Source organism: Mustela putorius, unplaced genomic scaffold (genome assembly GCF_011764305.1).
Source record: "Mustela putorius furo isolate JIRA1106 unplaced genomic scaffold, ASM1176430v1.1 tig00000695_pilon_pilon_pilon, whole genome shotgun sequence".
NCBI lineage: Eukaryota > Metazoa > Chordata > Mammalia > Carnivora > Mustelidae > Mustela > Mustela putorius.
Window position 1 is genome coordinate 7,477,636 of NW_025421447.1, and position 27,951 is coordinate 7,505,586.

Below are 27,951 nucleotides of genomic sequence, written 5' to 3' on the forward strand. Positions count from 1 at the left end.
CGTGTCCACCTACCCCGAGCGCCTGCGCCGGGTTCGGAGCAGCACCTCGCAGGGTCCGGAAGGGGAGCTCCCCCGGCGCCCCGTCCCGAGCCGCCCCGTCGGGGGAGCCCAGATCCCACGGTTTGGTGGGCGCGGATCCGGGTCCCGCAAACGCGGGCCGGGGACGAGGCTCCGGAGGACTGTCACGTAGCTCGGCCTCGACGGGACAGCGTGGAGCGCGCGCAGGCGAAAAGGCCGCTCGGCGGGCAGAAGCCTGCGGGTTGCGCCGGCCGCGCCCGGCGGGTCCCGGGACGTGCGCGCCCTCCGCCACGCGGGCAAGTCCCGCGGGCGGGAGGACGAGTTCAGGCCCCAGAGAGAAGAGCAGAAGCAACTGCTCCGCGGACGAGGTGGCCGAGTGGTTAAGGCGATGGACTGCTAATCCATTGTGCTCTGCACGCGTGGGTTCGAATCCCATCCTCGTCGGCGTGCGGTTGCGGCCGCCAGAATTCAGTTTTGTCTTCTCGTAGCGAGGATCTCTCGTTACCGCCCACCTGCCCCGACTCCGTTCCCGCGTCACCCCGGTACTTCGCGGTGACCCCCGACCGTCGTTTTCGTCCCCTCTACCCCGTTTTCCAGGACGACCGAAGCCGGCTTACAAGGGACACGGAGGATTCCGCGCACCTGCGGGAGAGGGGACCCGGCCAAGGAAAGAAGGCGACGGGCACCGGACGGTGGGCGCCGTGGCTTAGTTGGTTAAAGCGCCTGTCTAGTAAACAGGAGATCCTGGGTTCGAATCCCAGCGGTGCCTCCGTGTTCTACTGCTTTTGCGAAGAACCTCCGGGCGTCCACAGATCCATCGGTGTCTTTCTCGGAATCCACCGGGAGCCTCCGGGTGGCGCTTTCCGTTTCTGGCGTTTGCGGTTGCTCCTGGACGCCGCGTGGTTGTTGCCAGGCGCGGGGTCAGTATTTGCGCCCGGTGGACCCATGTCGCCGAGCCCCAGGGACTTCTCCGCTTGCCCGGGTCTCGGCTTGCTGCTACTTCCTGGGATGCTCGGTGATTCCGCCCGTATGTCGTTTTCACGTCTCTCAGGATGGTCCTGCCCATTTCTAACTTTTTTGGAGGACAGAACCCATAATATTATAAATTTATATACCTCCAGACTCCAATTCCACCACCAGTTGGCCGGTTAGCTCAGTTGGTTAGAGCGTGGTGCTAATAACGCCAAGGTCGCGGGTTCGATCCCCGTACGGGCCAGAGGTAATATTTTGTTTTAAACTTTGAGACGCTGAAATTTCTTGTTATTTGGGAGGGTTTGTGAAGCAGCATTTCCAATTCTAGAACTTTTCACACCCAAAATAGAAACATGTTGAAACTCAGCTCAGGATGGTACTGACTTGAGGGGGACAGTTTAATAAAACTGTGGAGTTCCTTCTGTGATCTCTATAACGCTCTCGGCTACAATGTGGGGCTCCTGGAACGTAACTTGGAGAGGTTGGAGTGAATACGACACTGAAAGGCGGAGTGTGGGAAAGTGTCAGGAATGGAGGTAACAAGCGTTCGCAGTCTTCCTCCTGAGTCAGGATGTCCAAATCACCCAGCCCCTGCCAGGCCCCGTCAAGATCTGAGAAGACAGCCCTTTCCCTTTCGGTACCAGAACACGCTGCTTATTTTACTGGATCCCTGAGCCCGAATATGCGTGTCTCACGTGCCCCACCTCCCGCGGCCGCCCCCTACCCCACCCCCATCGCAGTGCTGCCTGAGAGCAGGAACCATGGAACCCATGCCCTTGCCCATGGAGCCTGGGACTCTCGCCCCGCACCCAGCATCCGCCAAGAGAGCTCCACGAAAACCACCGACCCTCCTTCCCGCTCCTTTAGCTCACCAATCCCTGGAACCCCACACAGACACACCTCAGCCTTAGCAGCAGCACTTTAATTCCACAAAAACTCAGAAAGCCAAAACTGACTAGAACATTCCACAACAGGTGGGCTTCAAAACCAGCAACAATTCCGCCTGAACCCTGAGAGCAGTGAGACCCCTCCCACCTCACCCCCTCTACCATGCAACGCATTCCTTCTAGTTCCACCCCGGTTCTGGCTGCGGAAGGGGGATGGTAGGGGGCCAGAGGGCAGAAGCAGGTGGGCATCCTTGTCTGCATGGCGTGTGGCCAAGGACCACTCAAGCTCCCACAGCCCCTGGCACCTGAGATGTGGCCACTGGAGTCAGGGTGGCCACAGTGGGGGCTGAGGCCTCCTCTGTTCTCTGTTCTTGACCACATATGACAGACCTGTCTCCCAAGCTGAGACCTAAAGCCCTGGGTTCCCAGAGATGGTGCTCTGGCTGGAGAAGAAGAGTCGAGAACAAAGTCGCTCCAGATGGCCAACTTAAAAGCAGAGCATCATCCCCTCCCACCAGGAGAGGCTTTAGAACTTCCCCACATACACCTGAATAAGGCCCAGCGAGTGGTCGCAGGCCTGCTAAATGCGTCCGGAAGAGCCTCCAATACATAGACCTCCCCTCAGCGGGCAGTTCCCACCAGGGCTCCTTGAAGAGTCCTTAGGATCCTTGGGCCCTGGCTTGGCCAGCCTCTCCTGCCCTGCCGGTCACTTGCACAGGGCCTCCAACACCTCCAGGGTGCGCCGGATATCCCGCACTTGGCGCGCCAGCCCCTGCACTGGCTGTAGAGCCCGCTCCAGCTCTTCACAGCGCGCCAGCAGGGTGTACATGCCCTTGATGCTCATGTCCACCGCTTCGCCCAGGGAGTCCACGGCGTCGCGGTAGGTCTGGATGCAGCCCACGCTCAGCGCCGTCAGCTCCTGCACCGCGCCACCCAGCCCGCGCAGCAGACGGTCCACCCTGCCGCCTAGCTCCCGACTCAGCCGCTCCAGGTCCCGCAGCACGTCGGGGTCGATCGGGGGGATGGCCGGAGTGGGCGCGGGCGCTGCACATGGCCGCGCCGGGGCGGGGGGCGGGGGTTGAGGGGCGGCGCTCAGACGAATCTTGAGTTGCAGGTTGTTGGCCACGAAGTGGGTGAGGTCGCCATGGCGGCTCACGGTGCCCTCGAGCTCCAGGGGGCTGGAGATGGTGGCGCGGCGCCCGCCGCCCGCGCCAGGCTCGGCACCCCCAGCGGACCCCGCGCCGCCGCACGCCCCGCTCAGACCGTCCAGGCTGCGGCTGTCCTGAAGACGGCTAGAGAACGATCGCCCAGCCCTGCCGGCCGCCGCCTCCTCCTCCTCGTCGTCTTCCTCCCGCGGCTCAGCCTCCATCCCGCGGCCTCCCGGGCTCCCTCGACGGCAGCCCCCCTCCGACGCAGGCTCGTCCTCCCGCGGCTCAGGATCCTCCTCGCGCCTGGAGGGGCCGTGCGGCTGGGGCTCGGGAACCGGCGCCCCCCGGCGACTCCCCGGCGCGGACGGCGTCCCTCCGCGGCCCGGCTCGCGGTCCCGAGCCTCCCGCTCGGCCCGGTGAATGGAGCCGAGGCTCGAAGTCTTCGGGGACGCCGCGGGGTGGCGGCTCGCGCCCCCAACGTTCTCGGCCTCTTCCTGCCCGCACCCCGGGAGGCCCGAGGGCGGCGCGGAGGGCGCTCGGCCCGGGCCGCCGCCGAAGATCGCGGCTTGCTGCTCCCCCAGAACCAGAAGGTCCGCTTCGGGCCCAGGCCGCCCCCGGGACGACTCCATGCCGCAGTTGGGGGCAGGCAGCCGAGGAACTGATTCGCCCCGGCTCGGGCGGCGTCGGCGGCGCCTTTAAGGGGCGTTGGTAGAGGCGCGCGATTGGCAGCCGGCTGACAATGGTCAGGACAGGAAAAACACTCTGATTGGTCGCGGTGACCAGGAAGTCCCGGAAGAAGAGCTGTTACTGAGCAGCCGAACCCACGTGAGAGCCGGCGGGGCGGGGCGGAGGAGGTGACAGCTGCCCTCGTCGCTCCACCCCCTCAGGGGGAGGCGGGGCAAGTCTTAAAGATCAAGGTCCTGAAATACCCGAGTCCTCCGGGGCCGGGCACAGACTCGTCCCACCCACGGTTGTCACGCCCACGGTTGTTGCTTGGCAAACACACCCAGTGGGCCCTGCAGATGCGGCTCGTAGAGAGTTTGTGGGGACGCTTGGACCGTGGAGACTGAGCCGCACTTCGTCCGTGCGAAGGGATGCGGCCGGAATCCGCAGCAGAGCAGGAGCGGCGAGGTCCACCGCCCTCGGCCCGCCGACCCGCAGCACTGCCCGGAGTGGCTCGGGATGGACACCCGAGCAGGCTGGAGGGCTTTCCTCTGCCTCCGCTGCTCTGTCCTTTGCCTCCGGCACCCTCCACGTTGGGGCATCTCTCCGCTCCGAGGGTGCGGTGTGATTTTGCCACGAGGTATATAACATTCGGATCCCGTCTCTTCCCCCGCCTCCCTTTGCTGGTCTGGCTGCAGCTACACTGCTGGCCCCTCGCTGTCTCTGCCTCCGGGATTTACAGTTGCTCTTTTTTTTTTTTTTTTTTTTAAGGCCGAGTCTACCAAGGAAGATTTCAGCTTCAGTTCCTAATTCAAATACCACCGTTTCAGCGAGGCCTCCCGTGACAACCTGTTTAAATCGAAGCCACTTTTCCCAGCAACTCCCGATTTCCCTTCCCTTCCTTAAGCTCTGTGAGGGTAAGGGTTGTTTTTTTGTTTGTTTGTCTTCTGGGTTTTTTGGTTTTTTTGTTCTTGTCTGTTTTGATCCCTGTCCGCAGTGCTTAGGGTCCCCAGCATATAGTAGGCACTCCCTAATGTGTATTAAGTAAATGACCACAATCCGTTGATTTCCTCTTTGTGACTGGAACATATTCAAAATGTGTTTCTGTCTGGTGCACCCAGAGTCCTGACTACTAAACCATGAGACCAATGGACTCCTCTAAGCTTCTCCCCCATCTCTGGGACTGACAAGCCCCACCACGGCCACCTTTCTTCCCTTTACCCCTCAGTAGCCAGACGCTCTTCCTTCAGCAAGGGATAGAAAACACAAGTTGAACCAACAACTTAAAACGAGGGGACTGCATCGTGTCATATGATAATAGTCTCTAGACAAGAGTGTACTCAGAGAAGCTTGGGTCCAGTGCCCTAGGGCTGTCACAAAGGACCTGGTTTCTGTCTGTGGGGGGGTCACTATATCCCAAGTGCACTTCCTCATGGTGGCAAAATGGCTGCTGTTTGTCATTCTCTGGGGGTAGCGTTAGTCTCCTTGGGCTGCTATAACAAAACACCATAAACACAAGAGACATTTATGTTTCAACACTTCTGAAGTCTGGGAGGCCCAGGATGACTGTTGATTTGGTTCCTGGTGAGACTCCTCTTCCAGTCTTCTCCGTATGTCCTCACACCTTGCATACAAAGCAAGCACTCACCTTCCTCTTAGAAGGGACTAATCCTACCATAAGGACTTCAGCCTCACAACCTCATGGAAACCTGATTACCTCCAAAGGCCCCACCTCCAAATACCTCACAATGGGGGCTAATGTGTCAACATTTGACTTTTGGAGGCTCAAGAACCTTCAGTCCATAAGGATGTCTCTCATCATCTTTTTTTTTTTTAATCTCCGGAGATCTGACTCTGTGTTTAAAGACACTCCCACCTTATCAGGCAGAGCCCACTTCCCACTCTGCAAGCTGAACTACCAAGCAGCCCCTCTTCCAGCTTGCCTGACCCATGGCTCTCGCCCTACCCTCGTTTGCTTCTTTTTTTTTAAGATTTTTTTTTTTTAAAGATTTCATTTATTTATTTATTTTGACAGAGAGAGAAAGAGCACAAGCAGGCAGAGCAGCAGGCAGAGGGAGAAGGAGAAGCAGGCTCTCTGTGGAGCCAGGAGCCCAAGGTGGGGCTTGATCCCAGGACCCTCTTAAGCACCCAGGCAGGTACTTAACCAACTGAGCCACCCAGGTGCCCCTTTTTAAAAAGATTTTTATTTATTTATTTGACAGACAGATATCACAAGTAGGCAGAGAGGCAGGCAGAGAGAGAGAGAGAGAGAGAGAGAGAGAGGAGGAAGTAGGCTCCCCGCTGAGCGGAGAGCCCAACATGGGGCTTGATCCCAGGAACCTGGGATCATGACCTGAGCTGAAGGCAGAGGCTTTAAACCACTGAACCACCCAGGATTTTCAGAGAAAATTCTGAAGTGGAATTTTCCCTCCCTGGGCGGCCTGGTCCTTCTTGAGATTCCTGGTGCTCCTCCAGAGTCCATGAGTCACCCTGGATGCTCATAATAACGTCCACTTATGCTTAAGTGAGCCCAAATTATTCTGTTTCATGCAACCAGGACCCCTGAATGACATGCTCCCTCGTCTTCCAGAAGGAGGAAAGGAATAGCTTCCATTAGACCTCATAGAAGAACAAAGACACATCTTTCCCCAAAGCCCCAGTTAATTTCCCTTTACATCTTATTGGCCTAACTGGTTCACATGCACAATTTAGTCACATTGGGTAATACCATGTCTGCTTGACTTAGGACTGAGTATCAGGGACACCTGGGGCGTCTCCCTCTGCCTGTGCCCCTGCCCCTCCTCCTGCTCGTGATTGCTCTCTTTCTCTCTCTCAAATAAATAAATAAAGCGTTTAAAAAAAGGACTGTGTATCCGGAAGCTGTCACTGGCAAGATGACAAGAATCAACTTATTAGGTTAAAACAATGATGGTCCTCCTGGAGCTAGGGGTGGGTCAGTTCCCTCCAGACCCCGGTAGCTGCAACACAGTGGGGGAGGGGCAGGGGGCTTGTCCTGTGTTAGAGGTCAGCCAAGTATGGCCGGTGCGCCAGATCCAGCTCCCTTCCCCTTTTTTATGGCTTGTGAGCTGAGAATGGTTTTTACAGGTTTAAATGGTTGAAAAAGAAATGAAGAAAGGATATGAAATTTCATATAATTATACAAAATTCAGATTTCAGTATCCATAAGTTTTACTGGAACACAGTTTATGTTCATGCATCTAAACTGTCTCTGGTTGTTTTTGGCAGAAACTTCATGATTTACCCCCCCAGGTAGTTTGCTATGTCTTGCCCTCTGGGCTGCTGGAAGTGGGAGCCCACCCCAGGAAGCGCTCCTTACTTCCGTTTGCCTATCCCTGTCAGTGGCCGCAGGCCACTGGAGTTCTCTGGTGCATGATTCGTGTTTCCATGCATATGCACGCTCTGTTCCTGAGACTTTGGAATACTCTTTTTAGAACTTTAGAAGCAGATTTGGGTCAAGGAGACTTGTATTACCCAATAGCAGGGAAATAGAGATGACTTTTGCTGCAATCAGGGACAAGATTTTATTTATTTATTTGACAGAGAGAAATCACAAGTAGATGGAGAGGCAGGCAGAGAGAGACAGAGGGAAGCAGGCTCCCTGCAGAGCAGAGAGCCCCATGCGGGGCTCGATCCCAGGACCCTGAGATCATGACCTGAGCCGAAGGCAGCGGCTTAACCCACTGAGCCACCCAGGCGCCCCGACAAATGTCTTTTTATATTTAATTATTTAGACACATGGTTTTATTTTATTTTTTAATTTATATTATTCATTTATTTATTTATTTATTTTGGAGAGAGAGAGAGAGTGCGAGCAGGGGGCTAGGGAGGAGGCGTAGAGGGAGAGAGAGAACCTCAAACAGTCATGCCCAGCACAGAACCTATCTTGGGCCTCGATCTCCCAAACCTGAGATCATGATCTGAGCTGAAATCAGGAGTCAGTCGCCAGTCCAACCGAGTCAGCCAGGTGTGCCTAGACAAATGTGTTTTGAAAAGCCCATGTTTTCCCCCGCTACTTCCTGAACACACATATTTTTTTGTTGCAAACTACCCAATGCCTGTATATGGAAATTTGATATATGAAGAAAAGGGTGGCATTTGGGATCTATTTACATAAATGGTGCAAGTATAAGAGACCAGCGATTTGGACCAAAACAAAAATTAAAAAACAAACAACACAAAAAAACACAATGACTTACTTCATCCCTTACATTAAAAAAATAATTTTGATCACATTTAAATTTTTTTTTTTTTTTTTTTTAGAGAAAGAGTGAGAGTAGGAGCAGAGGGAGAGACTCCCACTGAGCATCAGGGAGCCTGATGAGGGATTCGATCCCAAGACCCCAGCATCAAGACCTGAGCCAAAGGCAGACGCTTAACCGGCTGAGCCCCCCAGGTGCCTGAGAGTAGACTTTTTAATGCTCTTTATACCATGTACATTACTGCATGTGAGAACAGACCATTTCTTTTAAGGCTTTATTTATTTATTTGACAGACAGAGATCACAAGTAGGCAGAGAGAGAGAGGAGGAAGCAGGCTCCCCGCAAAACAGGAAGCCTGATGTGGGGGGCTTGATCCCAGGACCCTGGGATGCTAACACGAGCCGAAGGCAGAGGCCTTAACCCACTGAGCCACCCAGGCGTCCCAAGAACAGACTATGTTAGAAGCAAGATAGGATTATTTCCATCTTCAAGGACTCATAAAGATTAAGCCACTTGGCCAAGGTCACATGGCTAATGAACTGTGGAGAAAAGACTCGAACTCAGGGGTGCCAGCCAGAAGCTAAAGCTTGATCCTCTGCAGGCCACAAAGAGGGGAGCAGACCCCCTCTCACATCTTGCCAATGCCCGCAGCACCCACAGAAATGTGGCTAGGCTTTCGGGAGGATGTGGGGTGGAATGTAGGGTTTCTGTGAGATGTGGAATAATGACATACCATCACATTATTTAATTAAGGGGGTGGCTCTTGCTACGTGGAATTTTCATGAGCAAGGAGATAATGCCTCTCAGAAACGTCTCCTGAGGGGCCAAGCACAGGTTACTGACCAAAGGTCATAACGCAGAACCCCTGATTTTCCCCATGACTGAAAGGAGGCTGCAGGTGCCATTCTAGACAGGGAAGAGCCAGTGCAAAGGCCCCGAGGTGATTCTTTAGTGTACGAGGGTTGAAAAGCGGGAGAGGATCTTGCCACAGAATGAGTTCGGAGTGGAGGATGGGTCAGGAATAGAAGCAGGGAGAACACTTAGGAGGCTGGTGGCCTGAATCAGTGTGAGAGCCAGCAGTGGAGTTTGTGAGTAAGGGGGGTGGGGTGGGGCTGGGACCCCGTGGATTTCATTGGCTGAAGGAAGGAGGGGGTTGGCAGAGAAGAAAAGGGAGAGAAAACCAGGGTTTAAAAAACAAAAAAATTCTTACAACATCATTTGTTTTATCCCATGGGTAAGAGTCTTTTTACCCCATCTGGAGAAGAGTCTGCAGATATAATTAAGGATCTTGAGACAAGATTGTCCCGGATTATCTGGGTGGGTCCTAAGTCAAATGACTAAGTCACAGAGGAAGCAGAGAGAGAAAAGGGGAACAACAGAGATGGGAGTAGGGCAGCCTCACACCCAGAAATGCCAGGAGCCACCCAAAGCTGGAAGGGAGGATTTCCCATCCCCACCCCCACAACGCTCCCAGAGCCCCCGATGGGGGTGGGGCACTGTGGCCCATCTGATTTTGGACCAGTCAATTTTCTGTTTTAAATCCCCTGGGTATTTTGTTATTTGTTATTATCGGTAATTTGTTATGGCAGCTCTAGGAACGGCGGTGGCACATCAGTAACTAAGATCCAATAAAAATAAGAACATTTATTAAAAAAAAAAACAAGAGACGCCTGGGTGGCTCAGTGGGTTAAAGCCTCTGCCTTCAGCTCAGGTCATGATCCCAGAGTCCTGGGATGGAGCCCCACATCGGGCTCTCTGCTCCGCGGGGAGCCTGCTTTCTCCTCTCTCTCTGCCTGCCTCTTTACCTACTTGTGATCTCTGTCTGTCAAATACATAAATAAAATCTTTAAAAAAATAAAAGCTTTAAAAAAAAACTGCATGAACTCTAAAAAAGAAAATATATTCCCATACCTTACATTTATTCAACGAGCAAATAACCAATAGATGAAGAGAAAGCCTTTGAAGAAAATTGACATCTAGTGAGGGCACCTAAAAACCAAACCCTTTCTTAATCTGGTAAGGAACCTTTTTCCCTGGACTACACAGGAATGGTAAAAACTGCAAATCTTGTTCCAGTTCTGGGATCCATATGCCCATAAAATAAGTGTGTGCCACCCGAAAGTATCGATAGGACCATCCTAGCGCGGCGTTAAGGAATACAGACTTTAAAACCGGGCTCTCCCCACTTACTAGCTATGTGATTTTCAGTGGGCTCCGCAACCTCTCTGTGTCCTGGGCCCGAACCTCAGCAGAGCAGTAATACAGAGATAGCTTCTGGGGGAAGGCCCTGTTCAGTTGCTCCTAGGCTGGCAGAGGTGGAACCAGAAGGAAAGACTAGAGGCGCAGCTGAGGGGACAGAGACCCCAGCAGCCCTGGCAGGGGAAGAAACAAGGGGGGACCGGTGGGGGGAGCTGAAGGAGGATGGGTGTGGAATTCTCACTATCCTCTCCCTCTAGGGGAACCCCCTACCCCCAGCAGTCTCCACGTGAATGTAAACCATCTAAACTCATCCGTACAAAAAGCTTCAGCCTTTATTAAATACACAGGGGGTAGAAGACAGGTAAAGGAGCCAGCCAGGTGCCTCTCCTTCTGACTCCACGTATACAGGCACACAGACACACACAACTGAATCAACGAGAGCAGCAAGTCAGGGGACAGCCTGGAGGGCGGAGGGAGGCAGCACCCTCCGGGAGTGGGCCCGGACCCAAGGGTGCGTGGAGACCTGGGCCAGGGGCAGCCGTTCGGAGGGGTTGTGCCTGAGCAGCTTGGAGATGAGGTCCTGGGCTCCCGAGGGCACGGAGGCGGGGAACTTCAGGTCCACCTGCAGAAGTCGAGAAAGGACAAGGGCCCCCTTAGTGTTACCCTCGGCCACCCCCCCCAATCCATCTGGAGAATTCCAGGGTGCCCAGCGCCTGCCAGCCCCTGGCCTCTGCCCCCAGAGGCCGCCCTCCCACCTTGACGATGCGCCGATAGGTCTCATTGTGGGAAGCACTCTCGAAGGGCGGGTTTCCCACCAGCAGCTCGTAGCAGAGGACCCCAATGCACCAGAGATCCACCTTCTCGTTGTGCGTACGGCCCTCGATCATTTCCGGGGGCAGGTAGTCCAACGTCCCGCACATCGTCTTCCTCCTGGGTAGGATGGGGGGTGGCGGGGGGAGGGCAGCGATCCCAGGTGAAAAACCACCTCTCTTTTCCCGGCTGCCCCCCAGGCAGCCGAGTAACCGCAGGATGCTCCACAGGACTGTGTCAACGGGCTCTGACAGGGCCCTTTGGGGCAGGGGTAGGGTAAAGACAGAATCCACAGTCCCAGGGTGGAATCCCATACAGCCCCAGGATTTCCACCAGGAGGGATAGATCTTAAAATAATCAGATCTAATGCTCAGGGGCGATGGGTGGCTCAGTCGGCTGAGGGTCTGCCTTCGGCTCGGGTCATGATCCCAGGGTGCTGGGATCGGATCCTGCAACTGGCTCCCTGCTCCCCAGGGGGCCTGCTTCTCCCTCTTCTCTCTCTGCCTCTCATGAATGAATGAATAAAATCTTAAAAAAAAAAAAAATAAGTGCAACGCTCATCTTAGAATTACTGGGAATGGGAAAACTAGGGCTGTCTCAAAAGCCCACTGGGCAGGTCTGGCTGAAATGGATCAGGCTGGGCGTCCGACTTTGGCACAGGTCATGATCCCGGGGTAATCCAGCCCCGTACTGGGCTCCCTGCTCAGTGGGGAGTCTGTGTCTCCCGCTGCCTCTGTCCCTCCCGCCCGCTTGTGCTCTCTTGGTCACTCTCAAATAAATAAATATTAAAAAAAAAAAAAAAAAAGAAAGAAATGGACCAGGTTAAATGTCCATCTATAATAGTATAATGAAGCCTTACAAGCGAGGTGGGATTATTCTCAGTGACGCGGTGAGTGGGTCCCAGGAAATCTGGGCAACAGAATAGGGGGTCTCCTATCTTTGTCAAGAGATTGCTGTGTCTATAGGCACATGAGGACAAACCCGCACATCTCCGCAGACCAAGAAGATCAGGAGTGGTGCTACCCTGAGCGCACCTGTCATTCACGCCCAAGCCCACCATACCTCAGGGAGGGGGCGTGCACGGACCAGCCGAAGTCTGCGATCTTCAGCTCTCCCTGGAGCCCCAGGAGCAGGTTCTCCGGCTTTATGTCTCTGTGAATCACCTTCTTCCCATGGCAGTATATTAGCGCATCGGCCAGCTCCTCCATGATCTGGGAGCACCAACAACAGGAGGTCAGACAAGCCTGGGCCTCCAGTGCCAAGCGGCACGGACCCCCGCCTCGGGTCCCCTGCCGGTGCCCCCCAGCGCCCACATGCTCAGACCGTGGCTGTGCGCTGCTCGTCAAAGGTGCGGCTCTTCTGCAGTTCCTTGTAGAGCTCCCCGCGGGGGGCGTACTCCAGAATCAAGTAGATCCTTCGCCGGTCATAGAAATAGTTGTAGAGACGCAGGATGTTGGGATGCCTGGAGGAGATAGGGCAGGACTCAGGTTGCATCCTGGCCTAAAGGACTGGGAAAGATGACAGTGCCAGGTGGGGTAAAGTGGGGTCGCATTTAGACCAGGCCAAGGATGGGGGGCTGGCAGTGATGACAGGGGGTGATCCTGGATTCACCAGGGCTCTGGATTCAGGGCTCTGGCCAGGGCTGGGAGCTCTGTGGGATCCTTGACCAGGGCTGGGAGCTCCATGGGCCAAGGAACCACTATGGGGCAGTCTGGACGGGGGCAGCGGGTAAAAGAGGAGCCCGGGGAGGAGCAGAGGGGTTGAGGTCAGCGGAGGGCAGGGCTCATACTGCAGATGGGCCTGGATTTCGATCTCCCTGCGCAGCTGGTGCTCCACGCCCTCCTTTTCTATCTGAGACTTGAAGAGGACCTTGAGAGCCACGATGAAATGGCTTTTCTTCTCTCGAGCCAAGTACACATTTCCAAACTTGCCTTTGCCCAGAGGACGCCCGATCTCAAAGTCATCGATGGTGAAGGAGCGCCTGATGAGAGGTGGGGGGAAGGCAGGCTAGTGCCAGCTGGTGGGTCACGCGAAGGGGCTGCGTGCCCCCCTCCCCCTCAGCCCTGCAGGTCCGCAGCCCTGCCACTCCTCTCCCAAGGGAAGTGAGGACGGATCATGCTTTCTTGCCTACATCCCTGCTCCTGCCATGAGTGGCCACCTCCCTGCTGTCCTCCGTGTTTGCTCTCCCCCCTGCTCTAACTGCCGTCACAAGGCTTGGGTACTCACGTTGGGAAGTTGGGGGTCCCACTGCTGTTCTCCACCACCTTCTGGCCAGGGGCAGCTAATGAAACAACAGGGGAGTTGAGGGCCCCCTCCTTGACATTTTCCTCCTGGCACCCTCCCCATAGACCCTAGTCTGCTCAGCTGAGTCCCCTCCCGCGTCTGCATTACCTGTGGGCTGGGTGTTGGAGCGGCTCATGAGGACAAGTGCAGACGGCGTGGCAGGGTCCTTCCGGAGGGCTCGCTGGGGCAGGGTGTTCAGGCCAGCCTGAGTCTGAGAAGGAGCAGCGGGAACCTCTGAGGGAGCCTTTGTCCCGGGGAGCGGGTTGGAATGTGCTAGAAGCAGCATTTCAGTACTTGCTGTCGGCCCACCCAGCCGGCCAGCCAGCCAGCCACCCCCTGTTCCAGGAAGAACACTGAGACCATGGTTTTTTACTCAGCCCAAGGCCCCACTCTTTGCTCCGTATTAAAATGGGTTCTTCATAAGCGACCTAGTTTGGTCTAAGATAAGGAGCAGAGGACTCACCCCAACATTGAACATTTCACCTCCTTGGCCCTGGCCACACCACATTTTCATGCATGAAACCCTCTAACCTCTACGGTACCATCTGCAAACCCACATTCATTCCCCCTGACCTACCCCACCCCTCTGGGGAGTAGAGGGTCAGGTTAAAAAAAAAAAAACAAGGGGCGCCTGGGTGGCTCAGTTGTTAAGCCTGCCCTTGGCTCAGGTAATGATCCCTGAGTCTTGGGATTGAGCCCCACCACCCCCATCGGACTTCCTGCTCAGGGGGAGGCCTGCTTCTCCCTCTCTCGAGCTGTCTGTCAAATAAATAAAATCTTCAACAACAACAAGACTCCCCCCCCAATTCTAGCAGAAACATTCTCACAGCCCCCTAAAATTCAGTCTAGAGGCACTTGGTTGGCTCAGTCAGTAGAACATGCAACTCTTGATCTCAGGGCTGTGAGTTTGAGCCCTGTGTTGAGTGTAGAGATTACTTACAAATAAAATCTTCAAAGATTTTTTTTTAATTAGAAAAAAATAAAACTCAGTATATTAAGGTTTAGATAAGGCCCTGGAGGTCTTGAAGGTTGCAGCAAATTCCAGTGTTCACCCCTTTGCAACAACCGGCTTTGGAGACACCGAGCGCTACTCTGATGGCCCTGCACTATTTCTCTCTTGCAGCGTTTCAGAGTAATATACACAACCTTTTGAAGTTGTGTGGAAGAAGTAACCGTGGTTTCTCTTTCAGACTCTGTTCTTGCCAGCCTCGCTAAGTGCTGCATGAGGGCGGGAGCTGGTGGACAAGGGGATAGCTGGACCCTTCAGGATACCCAAGCCCCACGAAAGGGAGCAAAGCCTATGAGAGCTCCCTCCTTCTTCTTAGCCTAGAGAAGAAAGCCTCATGCCCTAAAAACCCATTCCCAAGCAGTGATATCAGTACAGAATTTATAAGTAAGCAAGTGGGACAAATAAGAGTCCAGAAACACATCCACATAGAGGTGGGCATTTTATGTAATAAGGGTGGCATTTCAAATCAGAAAGCAGACTGTACAGTAAAAGGTCTTAGGACAACTGGAAAACAAATCTATTTAGATTCTGATCTCATACGAGTCGCTAAAACAGATTCCAAATTATTAATTTAACATATCCTGAATCTTTTAAACTTATAAAAAGCCCGTTCAGAGTCTCTCTCTACTTCCTGTCTAGCCTACTGGGGGTCATGGCCCTCAGGGCAAACCCACCTGCTCAGTCCCAGATACCATATGTGTAGGCAACAAGTAGGCTCAACCCTGCAGAGCTCCTCCTAGGCTGATCAGATTCAAACTGGCGGAACCCGACTGGGTGTAGTTGCAAATGCCCAGACCGGGTTCCGCCAGCAAAGTCTTGGGACCCACTCCTTGGAGCAAAGCGGGGGGGACTCGGAGGGTCGTCCTCCGCACGACCCCAAGTCCCCAGGCAGGAATTCTCCCTGCGGGCGGTGGGAGGGGAGGTGGGCAAGTCCTTACCGTTTGCCGGCCGTAGGGCCAGGGGTAGGCGTTCTCCTTCTGGGCCATCCTTGGAAGGAAGGGGGAGGAGAGCTGGGCAGACGAGGGAGACAGGCTGTCAGAAGCAGGAAGGAAAGAGGGAGCGAGAGAGGGAGGGGTCGGACCGATCGGGGCGGAAGCGCGGCTCGGGGGCTGGGGAAAGGGGGCTGCCCAAATCGCAGGCTCCTCCAGGCGCGCGGGGCGCTCGTCTTGCCGCCCCGCCCTGCTCCTGCGGACTCCCCTCTCAGGACCCTCCCTCTACTCTTGAGATTTCAGGAGCCCGGCGGGTGCGCGCGGGCCGCCCAACGGACCCCTGACCTGCCTGATCACCTGCCCTCTCCCAGCGCAAGACCCGCGAAAGCCCGCCAGCTCACCTGGCGCCCGTGGCACAGCCACCCCCGGGCCGCGGGCAAACGACTGAACCTGCCAGGCCGGGCCCCCTCCGAGGCCCTTTCAAATCTCCCGCCCTGGCCCCATTGGCTGAGCACGCTGTCCGTTCGCGGTTTTCATTGGCTGGACTCCCCGTGACGTAGGCCGTGGGACCCAATGCGGGAGGCGGAATGCCAGACACCGCCCACCGGAGGTTCGGGGCCGGAAAGCCGCGGCATCTCGGAGCCCGGAGTTCTCACGTCTTCTTCCTTCACTAATTGCAAATCTCCATCCATCCGGAATGTCTCCTTCTCTGTGTAGGAACCAGGGTTTTGTTCTCGACCGGCGGGGAGCTCGTTGTGGCAGAACCGTTTGTTACACAAACCACTCGTTCCCCGCAGAATTTCAAGGCCGCCCTTTACCCGGAGCAAGCCCCAGATTCCACGCAATCTCCACCAAAATTCCAACGGCGATTTTCACAGAAACAGGAAAAAAAAAAAATACCGATTGCGTCTGGAACCGCCAAAGGACGCAAAGAGCCAGAGCGATCTTGAGAAAGAACAGAGCCACAGGTTTACGCTTTCTGGTTTTTCTGGGCTCGGACTGCATCACAAAGGTGCAGTCATTGAAACAGCCGGGATTGACTTAAAAACGGTCCCGTGGACCAGCACGTGGTCAGTCAGCTTCTGGAAGTCGAGCCAAGAATACGTAATGGGAAAGGGTGGGAAGAAGGTGGCCCCTTCAAGAACGGTGCTAGGAAAATTGCACATCCACCTGCAAAAGAGGGAATCTGGGCCGCTCTAACACTACACACATGAATTAACTCAAAATGGGTTAAAGACTTGGACCTAAGACCTGAAACCATAAAATTCCTGGAAACACTCAGGCTGTAGACTCCTTGACATAGGTCTTGGCAATTTTCTTTTCTTTCTTTCTTTTTTAATCTGACACCAAAAGCAAAAAGACAAACAAGTGGGGCTACATCCAACTAAATGCTTCTACACCGCCAAGAAAACTCAACAAAATGAAAAGGCAATCTAGTGAATGGGAGAAAATATTTGCAAATCATGTACCTGATAAGGGGTAATATCCAAAATAGCTAATGAACTCATAGGACTTAATGGCAAAAAAAAAAAAAAAAAAAAAAAAAAAAAACCCAAACAATGTGATTTAAAAATGGGGTGCTCCCGGGTGGCTCAGTGGGTTAAGCCTCTCCCTTCCACTCAGGTCATGATCCCAGCATCCTAGGATCCTGCCCGGCATGGGGCTCTCTGCTCATCAGGGAGCCTGTCCCCCAACCCCCAGGCCGCTTGCCTCTCTGCCTACATGTGATCTCTGTCTGTCAAATAAAAAATACATAAATAAAATCTTTTTAAAAATGGGCTGAAGGGGCGCCTGGGTGGCTCAGTGTGTTAAGCCGCTGCCTTCTGCTCAGGTCATGATCTCAGGGTCCTGGGATCTAGTCCCGCATTGGGCTCTCTGCTCAGCAGGGAACCTGCTTCCTCCTCTCTCTCTCTGCCTGCCTCTCTGCCTACTTGTGATCTCTCTCTGTCAAATAAATAAATAAAATCTTTAAAAATAAATAAATAAAAATGGGCTGAAGATTGGAATAGACATTTTTCCAGAGAAGACCTACAGATGACCAACAAGTACATGAAAGATGCTTACCATCATTAATCATTAGGGAAATGCAAATCAAAACCACAATGAGATTCAGCCTCACACCTGTTAGAATGGTTGTCATCAAAAAGACAAGAAAAACCAATTTCGGGGGGGGGCGGAGGGAGAAGAAAGAAAGAAAAACCAAGTTTGGGTCAAGAAGTAGAGAGACGGGTGTCAGGTTTTCTCCCATTGAGGTTGATATTCTTTGTGTGTTTCTCATAGATAGATTTTACGAAGTTGAGGAATGTTCCCTCTATCCCTATACTTTGAAACGTTTTAATCAGGAACGGATGCCAAATCTTGTCAAATGCTTTTTCTGCATCAATTGAGAGGACCATGTGGTTTTTCTCTCTTCTCTTATTGATTTGTTCTATCATACTGATTGATTTGTGAATATTGAACCACCGCTGCATCCCATGGATATATCCCACCTGGTCATGGTGGATAATCTTTTTAATGTACTGTTTGATCGTATTAATTAGGATCTTGTTGAGAATCTTGGCATCCATACTCATCAGGGATATGGGTCTGAAACTCTCCTTTTTGGTGGGGTCTTTGCCTGGTTTGGGGATCAGGGTAATGCTGGCTTCATAGAAAGAGTCTGGAAGTTTTCCTTCTGCTTCAATTTTTTGAAACAGCTTCAGGAAAATAGGTATTAATTCTTCTTTTAATGTTTTGTAGAATTCTCCAGGGAATCTGTCCAGTACTGGGCTCTTGTTTAGGGGGACGCTTTTGATCACTGCTTCAATATCATTACTAGATATCAGTCTATTTGGGTTGCCTATTTCTTCCTGATTCAGTTTTGAAGTATGATGCCTCCATCAGAAAGGATGAATACCGAACTTTTGTAACAACATGGATGGGACTGGAGGAGAGTATGCTGAGTGAAATAGGTCAAGCAGAGAGAGTCAATTATCATATGGTCTCACTTATTTGGGGAGCATAAGGAATAACACGGAGGACATGAGGAGATGGAGAGGAGAAGAGAGTTGGGGGAAATTGGAGGGGGAGACGAACTATGAGAGACTGTGGACTCTGAGAAACAAACTGAGGATTTTGGCGGGGGATGGGAGGTTGGGTGAGCCTGGTGGTGGGTACTGTGGAGGGCACGTACTGCGTGGAGCACTGGGTGTGGTGCATAAACAACGAATTCTGGAACACTGAAAAGAAATTTTAAAAAATTAAAAAAAAAAAAAAAGAAGTAGAGAGAAGGGAGCCCTCGTGCACTGGTGGGAATGCAAACTGGTGTGGCCAGCATGGAAAACAGTATGGAGGGTCATCAAAAACTTAAAGACAAAAAACAAAACAAAACAAAACAAAAACAAAAAACAAAACAAAACAAAACAAAACCCAAAAAACAAAACTTAAAGGCAGAACTACTATAGGACCCAGCAATTTCACTTCTGAGCAATTATCCAAAGGAAAGGAAAGCAAGATTCAAAAAGATATCTGCCCCTCCTCTGCTCATTTTCTCTCTCAAATATATATATATAAAATCTTTAAAAACAGCACACTACTCCTGATATATTGTGATAGTAGATACTTGGATCTCCATATTTCCGGCCTCTTTATTCTGTTCCATTGTCTGCATGGGTTTATTTTTGAGTCATTACTATTTTATCCTTTAAAGTCTTGCCCTCACATCTGTAGCAGGAATTTTCCACCAGCAGACCTTTCTATGCAGGTCTCCCCACGGTGGCTGCATTGTTTGGATGGACCCTAACTCTTCTCCTTCTCGCCACACTCCCTTCCTCTCTGCTCTTTCCAAACACAGATGTCATAATTGGGTTAATAAGTACATCTGGGGGCCTCCTGTGGAACAAGTAGTGGGTAATTTGTAAGTGTCACGTGTCCAGCACCCTTCCTCTTTCTTCAACACCTGAACTTGGCTTTAGGGAACCACCTGCCCCGCCCCCCACTTCTGGGTAGTCAGTTTCCATTATAGTCCGTTTCTGTTTCTGCCAACTCCCAATCCCTAACTTGATGGAGACCTGTTGTAGTGGACAGTGTGGTTGTCTAGCTAGTGTCCATTCTCTGGCCATTCACACTTCGAGAAGGCACCTAGAAGTTTCTTGCACAGGTCTGGGATCGGATGCTGATTGATTGACATGAGTCAACATCTTTTACTCCCGGTTCTTGGTCATTGGTTCAGGGATCAGCTTGTGACCCAAGCAACCCAGTGAATGGGAACTTTATGATTCTTTTCCAGAATGCTGGGCAGAAACTCCTTTTCTCCACAAAGCCCAACTTGCTGCTGCTGGTGGTGCTCCAGAAGGGAGCAGCCTGAAAAGGAAGCTAGCTTTGTAGAAGGTCTGGGAAGAACCCAAGATCTTGATGGTGTCGTTCAGCCTCTCAATGCCCATTTTGCACTTTCCTTATAGGGACCTGTAGGTCTCTTCCCTAACGCGTTGACTCAAGAGTTTCGTTATTCACTGTCAAAAGCGTACTAACTGACACACACCTACAGACCTAGAGGGTTCTTAGCTATAGAGTGTGAGTGAAAGATGTGAAACCACTAAGAGCCAATCCCTTGATCTACAAAAACACCATTTTCATATGATAAATCCAAGAAGTCCTTACGGGTTTCTCCAGCGCTGCGTAATGCTTTTGGCTGAAAGTTACAGAAAACATAGTCAGCAGTGGCACAAACAATAGGGATCTGTTTTCTCTTAGCAATAAGTCAGCAGGTAGGTGGTTGTTTTGTTGGAGATGTAGAATGGCCTTCCTGTGCTTCTATTGACATGTCCCTTAGGACTGCCAGATGGCTGCCAACGGTCTCGGCCCCCTTAATCAGGATGAGCAGAAGTCTTTCCAGAAGGACCCAAGAGATTTCTCGCTGGCTAAAAATGCATCCCATGACTACTGCCAAGGAGACTGGTAAAGTGTCTTAGGGTCAGCCACCTAACCCTGCTTCCCCAGGTCAGGGAGCCCATGACACTCCCTTGCCTTCATCAACATACTTGGCATGGAGAGACCAGCTAATGAAAAGCTTTGTAAAAATTCCATCACCTGCCCAGTACTTTATTCCTCATGACCTAGCGAAGGGTGATTTTTCTGGAATCTGTCAGGGGACACAGTGCATGGGTAGGACGTACCCTGATAGATCCAATGCTCTGTCCTTGCCCCCGTAGTCCGTAGTCCTTAAATTCCCAGTTGCCCATTATGCCTGACGCTATTTGGCCTTTCTGGAATATTTGATGTGCCAGCATGCGATCGGGATTTGCATTATTCATAAACAAAACAAAACAAAAGCTATCTGTTTATCCGCTAGGAAACCATCAGCTGCCTGTTGAAGTTCATGAACAAAATCTCTGTTGTTAACCCCAGTGATTCTTGAGGTGCCATGAAGGGGGGAATTGCCACTGTTATTGCGAGGGCTGAATTTTGCCAAGACTAGGAAGGGTTAGAATTGGATTCTTACCCAAAGGTCAGGGCAGGATGGTTAGGATAGTACAATGTTTGGGAGGCACAGATGTTAGTCCCTTTAATTTCTGATAATGGGATATCCCCCAAAGAAGTTTCAGGACAAGAATTCTCATCTTCCTCCAGTGAGCCTGTTTCAGGAATGAGGAGTAGAGTCAGGAGGGTCTGGAAGGGGCTGGTTGTGGGGGTGGGGTGGGGCGGGGAGCCTGGCCAATATTCCCAAGGATCGGGGTTGAGGTGGGGAGTGACTGCCAGCGGCTGGCTACGAGGTTTGCAGAGCGATGAGAATGTTCTGGAATCAAATCATGGTGACGTGCACAACTGTGTGAGTACACTACAGACCCCTGCATTGTACACATTAAAATGGTTAAAATAGTAAATTGTACCTTAAGTGTATCTTACCACGAAAAGTGATGAAATATTTCAAATATCAAGAATACTTTTTAAAAACACTTGTGTAACTACTATTCAATTAATTAACTCTTTTTTTTAAAGGATTTTATTTATTTATTTGACAGACAGAGATCACAAGTAGGCAGAGAGGCGGGGGTGGGGGGGGTGGGGGGCGGGGGGGTGGGAGGTGGGGGTGGGGCAGAAGCAGGCTCCCTGCTGAGCAGAGAGCCCTATGAGGGGCTCGATCCCAAGACCCTGAGATCACAACCTGAGCCAAAGGCAGAGGCTTAACCCACTGAGCCACCCAGGCACCCCCAATTAATTAACTCTTAATAAACTTTGCCCTAGACGTCCATTTCATTATCAGTTAGGAAGGAGGTTAGGTTTGAGGGTGGCATAGAGGAGAAGAACTACCATGACTTCCAGTGCTTTGACGGAACCTCAGATGCGAGGCCTTCTGGCCAAGAGTCTGCGATTTCACGTTTTTGGAGCCTTCGTTGTATCCCTGGGGGTTGCAGCTTTCTATAAGTTTGCTGTGGCCGAACCAAGAAAGAAGGCATCTGCAGATTTCTACAGACACTACGATTCCAGGAAAGATTTTGAGGAGATGAGGAGGGCTGGTGTCTTTCAGAGTGCAAAGTGATTTTGGAATGTAAAGAATTTCTTTGGGTTGAGTTCAATTGAAGTTTGTCACTGACCTGTGTTCCTGAACTATGAAGCACGAATATTGGGTTATGGAATTGTCTTGATAAATAAACATCTAACACATAAAAAAACAAAAAAACAAAAACAACAACAAAAAAAACCCACAAAAAACTTTGCCCTATTTTTTTTCTTTTTTGGTGAAATAAAAGGCATACTGGTAAAGCTCCAGGGTAAAATTTTAAGAACTAAGTCTACGTATACAGTTTCTGGACTATTTTCTATTGTCTTCTTTTTAAAATTCCTCTTTGACGTAATCAGAGGTTCTAATTCTCTCCTCCACATCATTTAGCTTCCTTTGTCACACTGTAATTAATCAATTAATTATTATTTTAAAAATATTTTATTTATTTGACAGAGTATCTCCTAAAAGGTGCTCTGCTTAGGGTGGGCCTTGTTGGGGAAGCTGGGCTGCGGGCTGTGCTCATCATATACCTTCCGAGTCACGTGGTCAGAGCTCCCGGGCAGCTGTCACCTCCCTAAGTCATCAACAGTCTGTGCAAGGGAGTGCGGATTGTCTGCCTCGGTCTGGGCACACGTGACCATTGACGGCTCCGACAGAAAGCCGACAGCTCTTCTGCAGCCTAGGCCGGGTGCCCTCGAACAGAGGCACTGTTAGGAAAGAGATGTCCAGGAAGAAATCTCCCGCTCGGGTGGACAAGGCCTACGGAGTGGCCGGCCTGTATTTGTTTGTTGCCCCCGCCCCCTACCCAATAGGCCGGAAGCAGCAAAAATGCACTTGGCTCCAGGCTTCTAGTGACATTTGAAGAAGTCTGGAGAACATTTGCATTTAATTAATTGCTACGTATAATAATGATCAGTTCTTGCTACTCTCCTTCCAATAAAGAATCTTTATTGCTCCAGAGACATGTTCTGAGCAAGAACTCGGAGCCGTTAGTGAACGATTTGCCCTACGATTCCTAAAATATCCATGAGATTAAAGATGTCACTGTTGGTTGATTTGACTGAAACAGTCAAGATGCAAGATAAATTCCTAAATTTGGGGGGGAGACATTCCTAAATTTGTATATTAGGAGAAGATTCATATACTTTGGGGAAAGAAAAAAAAAAATAGGCACTGAGGGTTTTTTTTTTTTTTTTTTTTTCTATTATAGAAATGAGGACTTTTACCCGAAAAGTATCAACGCAGCCCCTGGTGTCGAAAATGGCAAGCTTCAATGACCCCGACGTGACTTGAACACGCAACCTTCTGATCTGGAGTCAGACGCGCTACCGTTGCGCCACGAGGCCCTCCCAGACCCGCGGCTGGCCGGACCTCGTGAACAGATCGATCGTCAGCGACAAGGGGCGGAGCTAAGCCCTCCGGACCCTCCCTTAAGTATCCGCTGAGTTGCTCTGGGAGCCGCACGGGGACATCTGGGAACGACCCTCCCTCCGTAGGTGAAACTGGGCTTCGGCGCACTTGGTGCGAAGGTCAGCTCTTTAGCTCTGGGACACACGGAGCTCGCTCAGCACAGAAGCGACTGGTGTTCGGGACTTATTTTTAGGGAATGACGAAGCCATCGCGGTGTCGCTGCCGTCCCCGGCCGCCCCCCTCCCCCCCATCCCGACAAAGCTTCGATGTATCTCCGGCTCTGCCAGTGACCCAGAAAGCCCCTTCACTCAGGTCACCTGAACCTCGCTTTCCCCTGTGTCAGCTGCGCGCGGTCAAGCGCAGTCTCTCGCGGGGTGACGGGGTTCACGTCGTCCACGTCCACCCGCAGCTCCCCGGAAGTCACGTTTCCCAGGCCACGCGGCCGCGCAGATATTGAAATACAGCGTCAGGAAGCGTTTCTTCCAGCGGGCGTTGGTGGTATAGTGGTGAGCATAGCTGCCTTCCAAGCAGTTGACCCGGGTTCGATTCCCGGCCAACGCAAGGTCTTTTGTTTTCGTTTATTTTTAGATTTATTATTATTTTTTAAAATCTTTTCCCTTGTTCCGAGATCGCCCCTCTGCGGGGACCCCCGTTGGCGAAGCACAATCAGCACCGAGGTCTGACGCCCAGCCGATCCCGCAAGCGCGCGACCGAGTCGCGGAGGGAGCGCAGCGACGGCTCAGTGCGGTCCGTCCGGCCGTGCGCCTCGGTCCTAGCCCGCGGACGCATCTCGTCAGCACATTCCTTGACCCAAGGGGACAAAGGACTCATTCAGCCGCACAATTACCACGCAAGGTGCCCAAGGCGAAACACAAACTCGGTGAGTCCGAGAGTCAGGACCAACTACCCTTTACTTCCCCCCTTCCCTTGCCTCTTTGTTTCTAAGGGACCTGTTCACCCCACGTCCAGGCCGGGGAACCTTGCTGTGAGCAGGCTGAAAAAAGAATAGTAAAAAAGGACCATGCTACTCCCCGTCGGGGAATCGAACCCCGGTCTCCCGCGTGACAGGCGGGGATACTCACCACTATACTAACGAGGAAGGAGCTGATTAGGGTGCTCTCCAGCTCGAGCATATTATTCCCTGACCGCGCTCCGTCCGGGCTTCCATCCCTCCGAGCTCGGGGAAGGGTCCGCCTGAGACCCGCGCACGCCCTAGACCGGCCCTGAGCGACCCGGAGATGCGGAGACCGGCCTGTGACAAGTCCCGCCGCGTTCTGCTCGCCGTCATCCGCAACCCCAGCCGGCCTTCCGGGGACACGCGCGGCGCGCGAAGAAGCGGGACCGGAACGCGAGGCGCCGGCCTCACGTCCGCACGCTTCCGCGCCCTCCTGTCCGGCTCCCGGGTCCCGGCGGCACGTAGCGAGCTCCCTCCGGCCGCCGGGCTGTGCGCTCGGAACAAAAGACCTCCCAGCGAACCGCATCGGCCCCAGGCTCTCGGCCAGCCGCGCGGAGTTCGTAGGGAGGTCTGCGTGGCGCGCCGGCCGTTCCGTCCATCCTCGCCTCTGGGCGCTCCGGTCTCCGCCAAAACTGAAGGCGGGCTCGTCCGGGATTTGAACCCGGGACCTCTCGCACCCGAAGCGAGAATCATACCCCTAGACCAACGAGCCGACGTGAGGATATGCTCGCGGACGCCTTTAGAGGTCGTACCAGGCCGGCTGCGGTCCTAGGACCACGACTGGCGGCGGAGCCGACCTGTCGCGCGCGCTGGGACTACCCGCCCCGACACCCGCGACTCCTGAGCCGTGTGTGGGAATCTCCGCTCCCGCCCGCGAGCTCCGACTCCTCCCAGGAAATAACGTTGGGGAAGTAGGAGGGTGTGGTCTTGGCCTGGTCCCCATCCCGTGCAGCCCTCCAGGACGACCCTGAGCGCCCGGGTTCCCGCTCCTTGTGGTCACCGTCTCGGGGTCAGTGCGTAACCTGGGGTTTCGCCTCTTCCCGCTGGCGCTCGCCGTCCTCGCACCCAGTGCTCTGGCGCACAGCTTTGAAGATAGGCGGTGGAGTTTCCTGGTTTGGGACAATGAATGAGCCCTGAGATTCCTAGGTGAACACCTGCACCTGCCCATCCTCCTGGAGCAACGAGTAGGTCCAGTATCCAGGCAAGGGACTAATTCCAGGGGCCAAGAGGACCCCCCGGAGGAGGAGTATTTGAGCGGAGCGGGGATTTCCAACCTGACTGATTGGGGCGAGGTGGCAGGTCCGGCGACCAGGACCGTCCCTGTTCCTGACATCCAACACCCCTACTAGCATTGGTTGCAGGACTTCCAGCCTGTATGGTCAGGTTACCCTCACCGTCCGGTGCACCCTCCACTCTCCACTTAACTCTTAGGATGGGCGGGAAGGAGACCCTCCTCCCTGCCGCCCAAGACCCCCAGAAGGTAAGGGGCTCCGAGGCAAAGGTCCGCATAAGTGTGACATAAGACCAGGCCACTGGAGGTTCCCGGGCTGAGTGAGTCTGTAAGGTCTTAATAAAACTCACCAGGCTCTCACTCTGGGGCTGCCCAGATCCTGGCACCTTTGTCCCTTCCCTCTGCTCAGAGCCTGCTCCGGGGAGTTCTGCCCCCCGCCTCCCCATAGCATCTCCGGGCTGAATCATTTTGTTCCCCCTCCCAGTGAGGTGATTTGTGGGGTGCGGCCCTTCCTAATACCCAGCCCACATATACTTTGGTGGGGAGACTTCAATGAAGGGTGCACCCCTTTGCTTTCTTTCCCAGGTGTCCCTGGCCAGACAGTAGGGGAAGGCAGTAGAGAGCAGCCCATCATCCTGTCCTGTCCTTTTCTTCAGGGGACCAAAGAGCTCACGGCTGGTCTTCTGGCATCTCCTTCCACCTTACCCTTTTGCAATTTCTGTTTCCTACTCTTCCGCCCCAGCTTTTCCCCCAAGTGTCTAGGGACCACTCTCTTAACCTGGGGTCAGTCACCTAATCCATACAGAGGTGGAGCCCTATGTCCCTTACAGAACACGATGAAAGCAGAGGCCCTTTTCCCTAGAAAAATGCATTCCATTCCAGAGAGTTCACAGATACCCTGCACCCCCATGCAGGAACCCCACTTTCAGGATCCAAGAACGAAGATATAAACTGATCGCTGTTTAAGTTTCTCGTGTTTTACATTTCAGTGGGAGTTATGGCAAGATTGAGTTATATGGCAAGATTGAGTTATGGCAAGATTAAGTTATAACTTTGAGTAGTCCTAGTTGTTTGGAAAAGATTCAGTGGGAAAGAGTGAAAAAAATATTCTTGGGGAATTTGAGTTGGTGGCACCCCTTGCTCCCAGCCCTTCCCTAAAGTGGAACCCAGGCATCGTCCTGAATTTCTCCCTCTTTTTCAGACTCCACATGCTAACCTCTTGTTTTTTTTCTGTTTTTTAATCTTAAACATGCCTTGAATTCAACCCCTCTTTTCCATCTCTTCCACAATGGCCCGGTGCAAGCCTTTGATGTTTCTGGAACCATGCTTTGTCTCTACACACACATGCACACACACACGCACGCACACGCACACACACACACACACATGCACACACGCACACACACAGCCTCTGATCCCTTGTGCTACTGTCTCATGTAGCATTGATCTAGCATATTATATAATTTAATTTTTAGGACAGTTTCCTTGTTTATTGGACTGCTGTGTTCCCAGGATCCAGATCAAGGAATGGCCTGGATACAGTAAGAGTTGTTCGGTAGAACACAGGGCAAATTTCCACGTTGTCTCTGAGACTTAGCTCACTTCCTCCAGAGAGTCTCCCTGGACTACTCTCCTCTCAGGCCCCATGAGATACCCCTTCTCTCCCTTTGCGCACTGGGTTGTGATTTCTTCCTTCCCACGAGCTCTTGGAGAAAAGGGGCCTTTCTGTGCAGCGGGCAGCCCAGGGTGCCCTGCACCTTGACCTGCAGTTCTGAGACAGCAGCTCCTTCAATACCGCATTTGCCCTCAGACATCTTAGGATTGTCGCCCCACCAAAGGATCGTATCTAGATCTTTCTGCCTATCTTCCAGGAAGGTTTAGGCCCTGCCCAGGGCCTGTAGGTCCTATTTCTTGCCTCCTCCCTCCACAGCCTTCCCTGCACGCTGGCCAGCCAGGTTTCAGTGCTCCTTTCCGCACCCCACTTTCCGGAGACCCTACTGGGAACGAGCTCTCTCCTGCTCCTGAACTGTCCACATTCGTGGCCCGGCCCTTCAGCAGGCTCTTGGAGGAAACCGGGTGGCACGGTTTAGCCGCCCCCTCCTAACCCTGACTGCCCTCTAACAGAGGCCGATGAAGGTAACTATGCGAAGGAACTGCGCCCCTCCCAAATTCTTTCCAATAAAACAAACTGGCTAAATATACATACACGATTCTGAGGCCCCAAACCAATGAAATATAAGGAAGAAACAAACAAAACAAATGGTCTCACGAGCCCAGGGACGTCCTCCCGCAGGGTTTTGGGGTAGCCGCACCCCCCACCCGGGTGCACCGCCCCAGGGCTGCGGCACGTGCTCAGAGACAAAGGACTGGGGGTGGAGGGAAGGCGAGATTTGGGGTCGGTGGTCTCCAAGGACGGGGAGCTCGTCTTTGCAGTAAGCCTGGGCGACCCGAGGGCAGAACGGAGACCCTTGCCCCTGCAATATAAAAACACTCAGTAAGTCCGTTAGGGAGTATAATAGATTTAGAACAAAACGGAAGTTATCTTCTCGCAAGGTCGAATAAAGGCACCGCTGGGATTCGAACCCAGGATCTCCTGTTTACTAGACAGGCGCTTTAACCAACTAAGCCACGGCGCCAAGGATACCCGGGCTCTTTCCGGAGCTCCACTACAGGAGTACCGCGCTCGGCGTCTACCCGCAGCCACGTCCGACTTCTCTGAAACTACTTTTTGCAACG

At 52.8% G+C, this 27,951-nt stretch overlaps 2 protein-coding genes, 2 long non-coding RNA genes and 8 other non-coding genes across 14 annotated transcripts; 6 read left to right on the forward strand and 6 right to left on the reverse strand.

Annotated features, from left to right (window-relative positions):
- The first annotated feature begins 380 nt into the window (after positions 1 to 380).
- Positions 381 to 462, forward strand: TRNAS-GCU. Its single transcript has one exon. It is a non-coding gene; the product is annotated as a tRNA-Ser (tRNA).
- A 251-nt stretch (positions 463 to 713) lies between these two features.
- Positions 714 to 787, forward strand: TRNAT-AGU. The gene has a single exon. It is a non-coding gene; the product is annotated as a tRNA-Thr (tRNA).
- Positions 788 to 1,160: 373 nt separating this feature from the next.
- On the forward strand, positions 1,161 to 1,234 carry TRNAI-AAU. The gene has a single exon. It is a non-coding gene; the product is annotated as a tRNA-Ile (tRNA).
- A 663-nt stretch (positions 1,235 to 1,897) lies between these two features.
- Positions 1,898 to 3,751, reverse strand: BORCS6 (BLOC-1 related complex subunit 6). Its single transcript, XM_004760223.3, has one exon. The coding sequence runs from the start codon at positions 3,652 to 3,654 to the stop codon at positions 2,584 to 2,586; it is 1,071 nt and encodes a 356-aa protein (XP_004760280.1). The 5' UTR covers positions 3,655 to 3,751; the 3' UTR covers positions 1,898 to 2,583.
- A 105-nt stretch (positions 3,752 to 3,856) lies between these two features.
- On the forward strand, positions 3,857 to 4,754 carry LOC123392934. The gene is made up of 2 exons (XR_006607662.1): positions 3,857 to 4,328; positions 4,460 to 4,754. It is a non-coding gene; the product is annotated as an uncharacterized LOC123392934 (long non-coding RNA).
- Positions 4,755 to 10,417: 5,663 nt separating this feature from the next.
- On the reverse strand, positions 10,418 to 15,655 carry AURKB (aurora kinase B). 3 transcript variants are annotated; one of them, XM_004760220.3, is made up of 9 exons: positions 15,540 to 15,655; positions 15,148 to 15,219; positions 13,309 to 13,411; positions 13,144 to 13,198; positions 12,707 to 12,898; positions 12,241 to 12,379; positions 11,980 to 12,128; positions 10,863 to 11,037; positions 10,418 to 10,729 (listed from the first exon to the last, which is right to left on the reverse strand). In XM_004760220.3, the coding sequence occupies exons 2-9, from the start codon at positions 15,193 to 15,195 to the stop codon at positions 10,556 to 10,558; spliced, it is 1,035 nt and encodes a 344-aa protein (XP_004760277.1). In that variant the 5' UTR covers positions 15,196 to 15,219; positions 15,540 to 15,655; the 3' UTR covers positions 10,418 to 10,555. The 3 variants fall into 3 exon arrangements, with proteins under 3 accessions (XP_004760277.1, XP_004760278.1, XP_004760279.1); XM_004760221.3 differs by having other exon boundaries at positions 15,148 to 15,241; positions 15,540 to 15,593; XM_004760222.3 differs by having other exon boundaries at positions 13,309 to 13,473; positions 15,540 to 15,582.
- Positions 15,656 to 22,893: 7,238 nt separating this feature from the next.
- On the reverse strand, positions 22,894 to 22,965 carry TRNAW-CCA. The gene has a single exon. It is a non-coding gene; the product is annotated as a tRNA-Trp (tRNA).
- On the forward strand, positions 22,904 to 26,181 carry LOC123392935. The gene is made up of 2 exons (XR_006607663.1): positions 22,904 to 23,535; positions 23,658 to 26,181. It is a non-coding gene; the product is annotated as an uncharacterized LOC123392935 (long non-coding RNA).
- TRNAG-UCC lies at positions 23,519 to 23,590 on the forward strand. The gene has a single exon. It is a non-coding gene; the product is annotated as a tRNA-Gly (tRNA).
- TRNAD-GUC lies at positions 24,057 to 24,128 on the reverse strand. Its single transcript has one exon. It is a non-coding gene; the product is annotated as a tRNA-Asp (tRNA).
- On the reverse strand, positions 24,625 to 24,696 carry TRNAP-CGG. The gene has a single exon. It is a non-coding gene; the product is annotated as a tRNA-Pro (tRNA).
- A 1,596-nt stretch (positions 26,182 to 27,777) lies between the features above and the next one.
- Positions 27,778 to 27,851, reverse strand: TRNAT-AGU. The gene has a single exon. It is a non-coding gene; the product is annotated as a tRNA-Thr (tRNA).
- Positions 27,852 to 27,951: the final 100 nt, after the last annotated feature.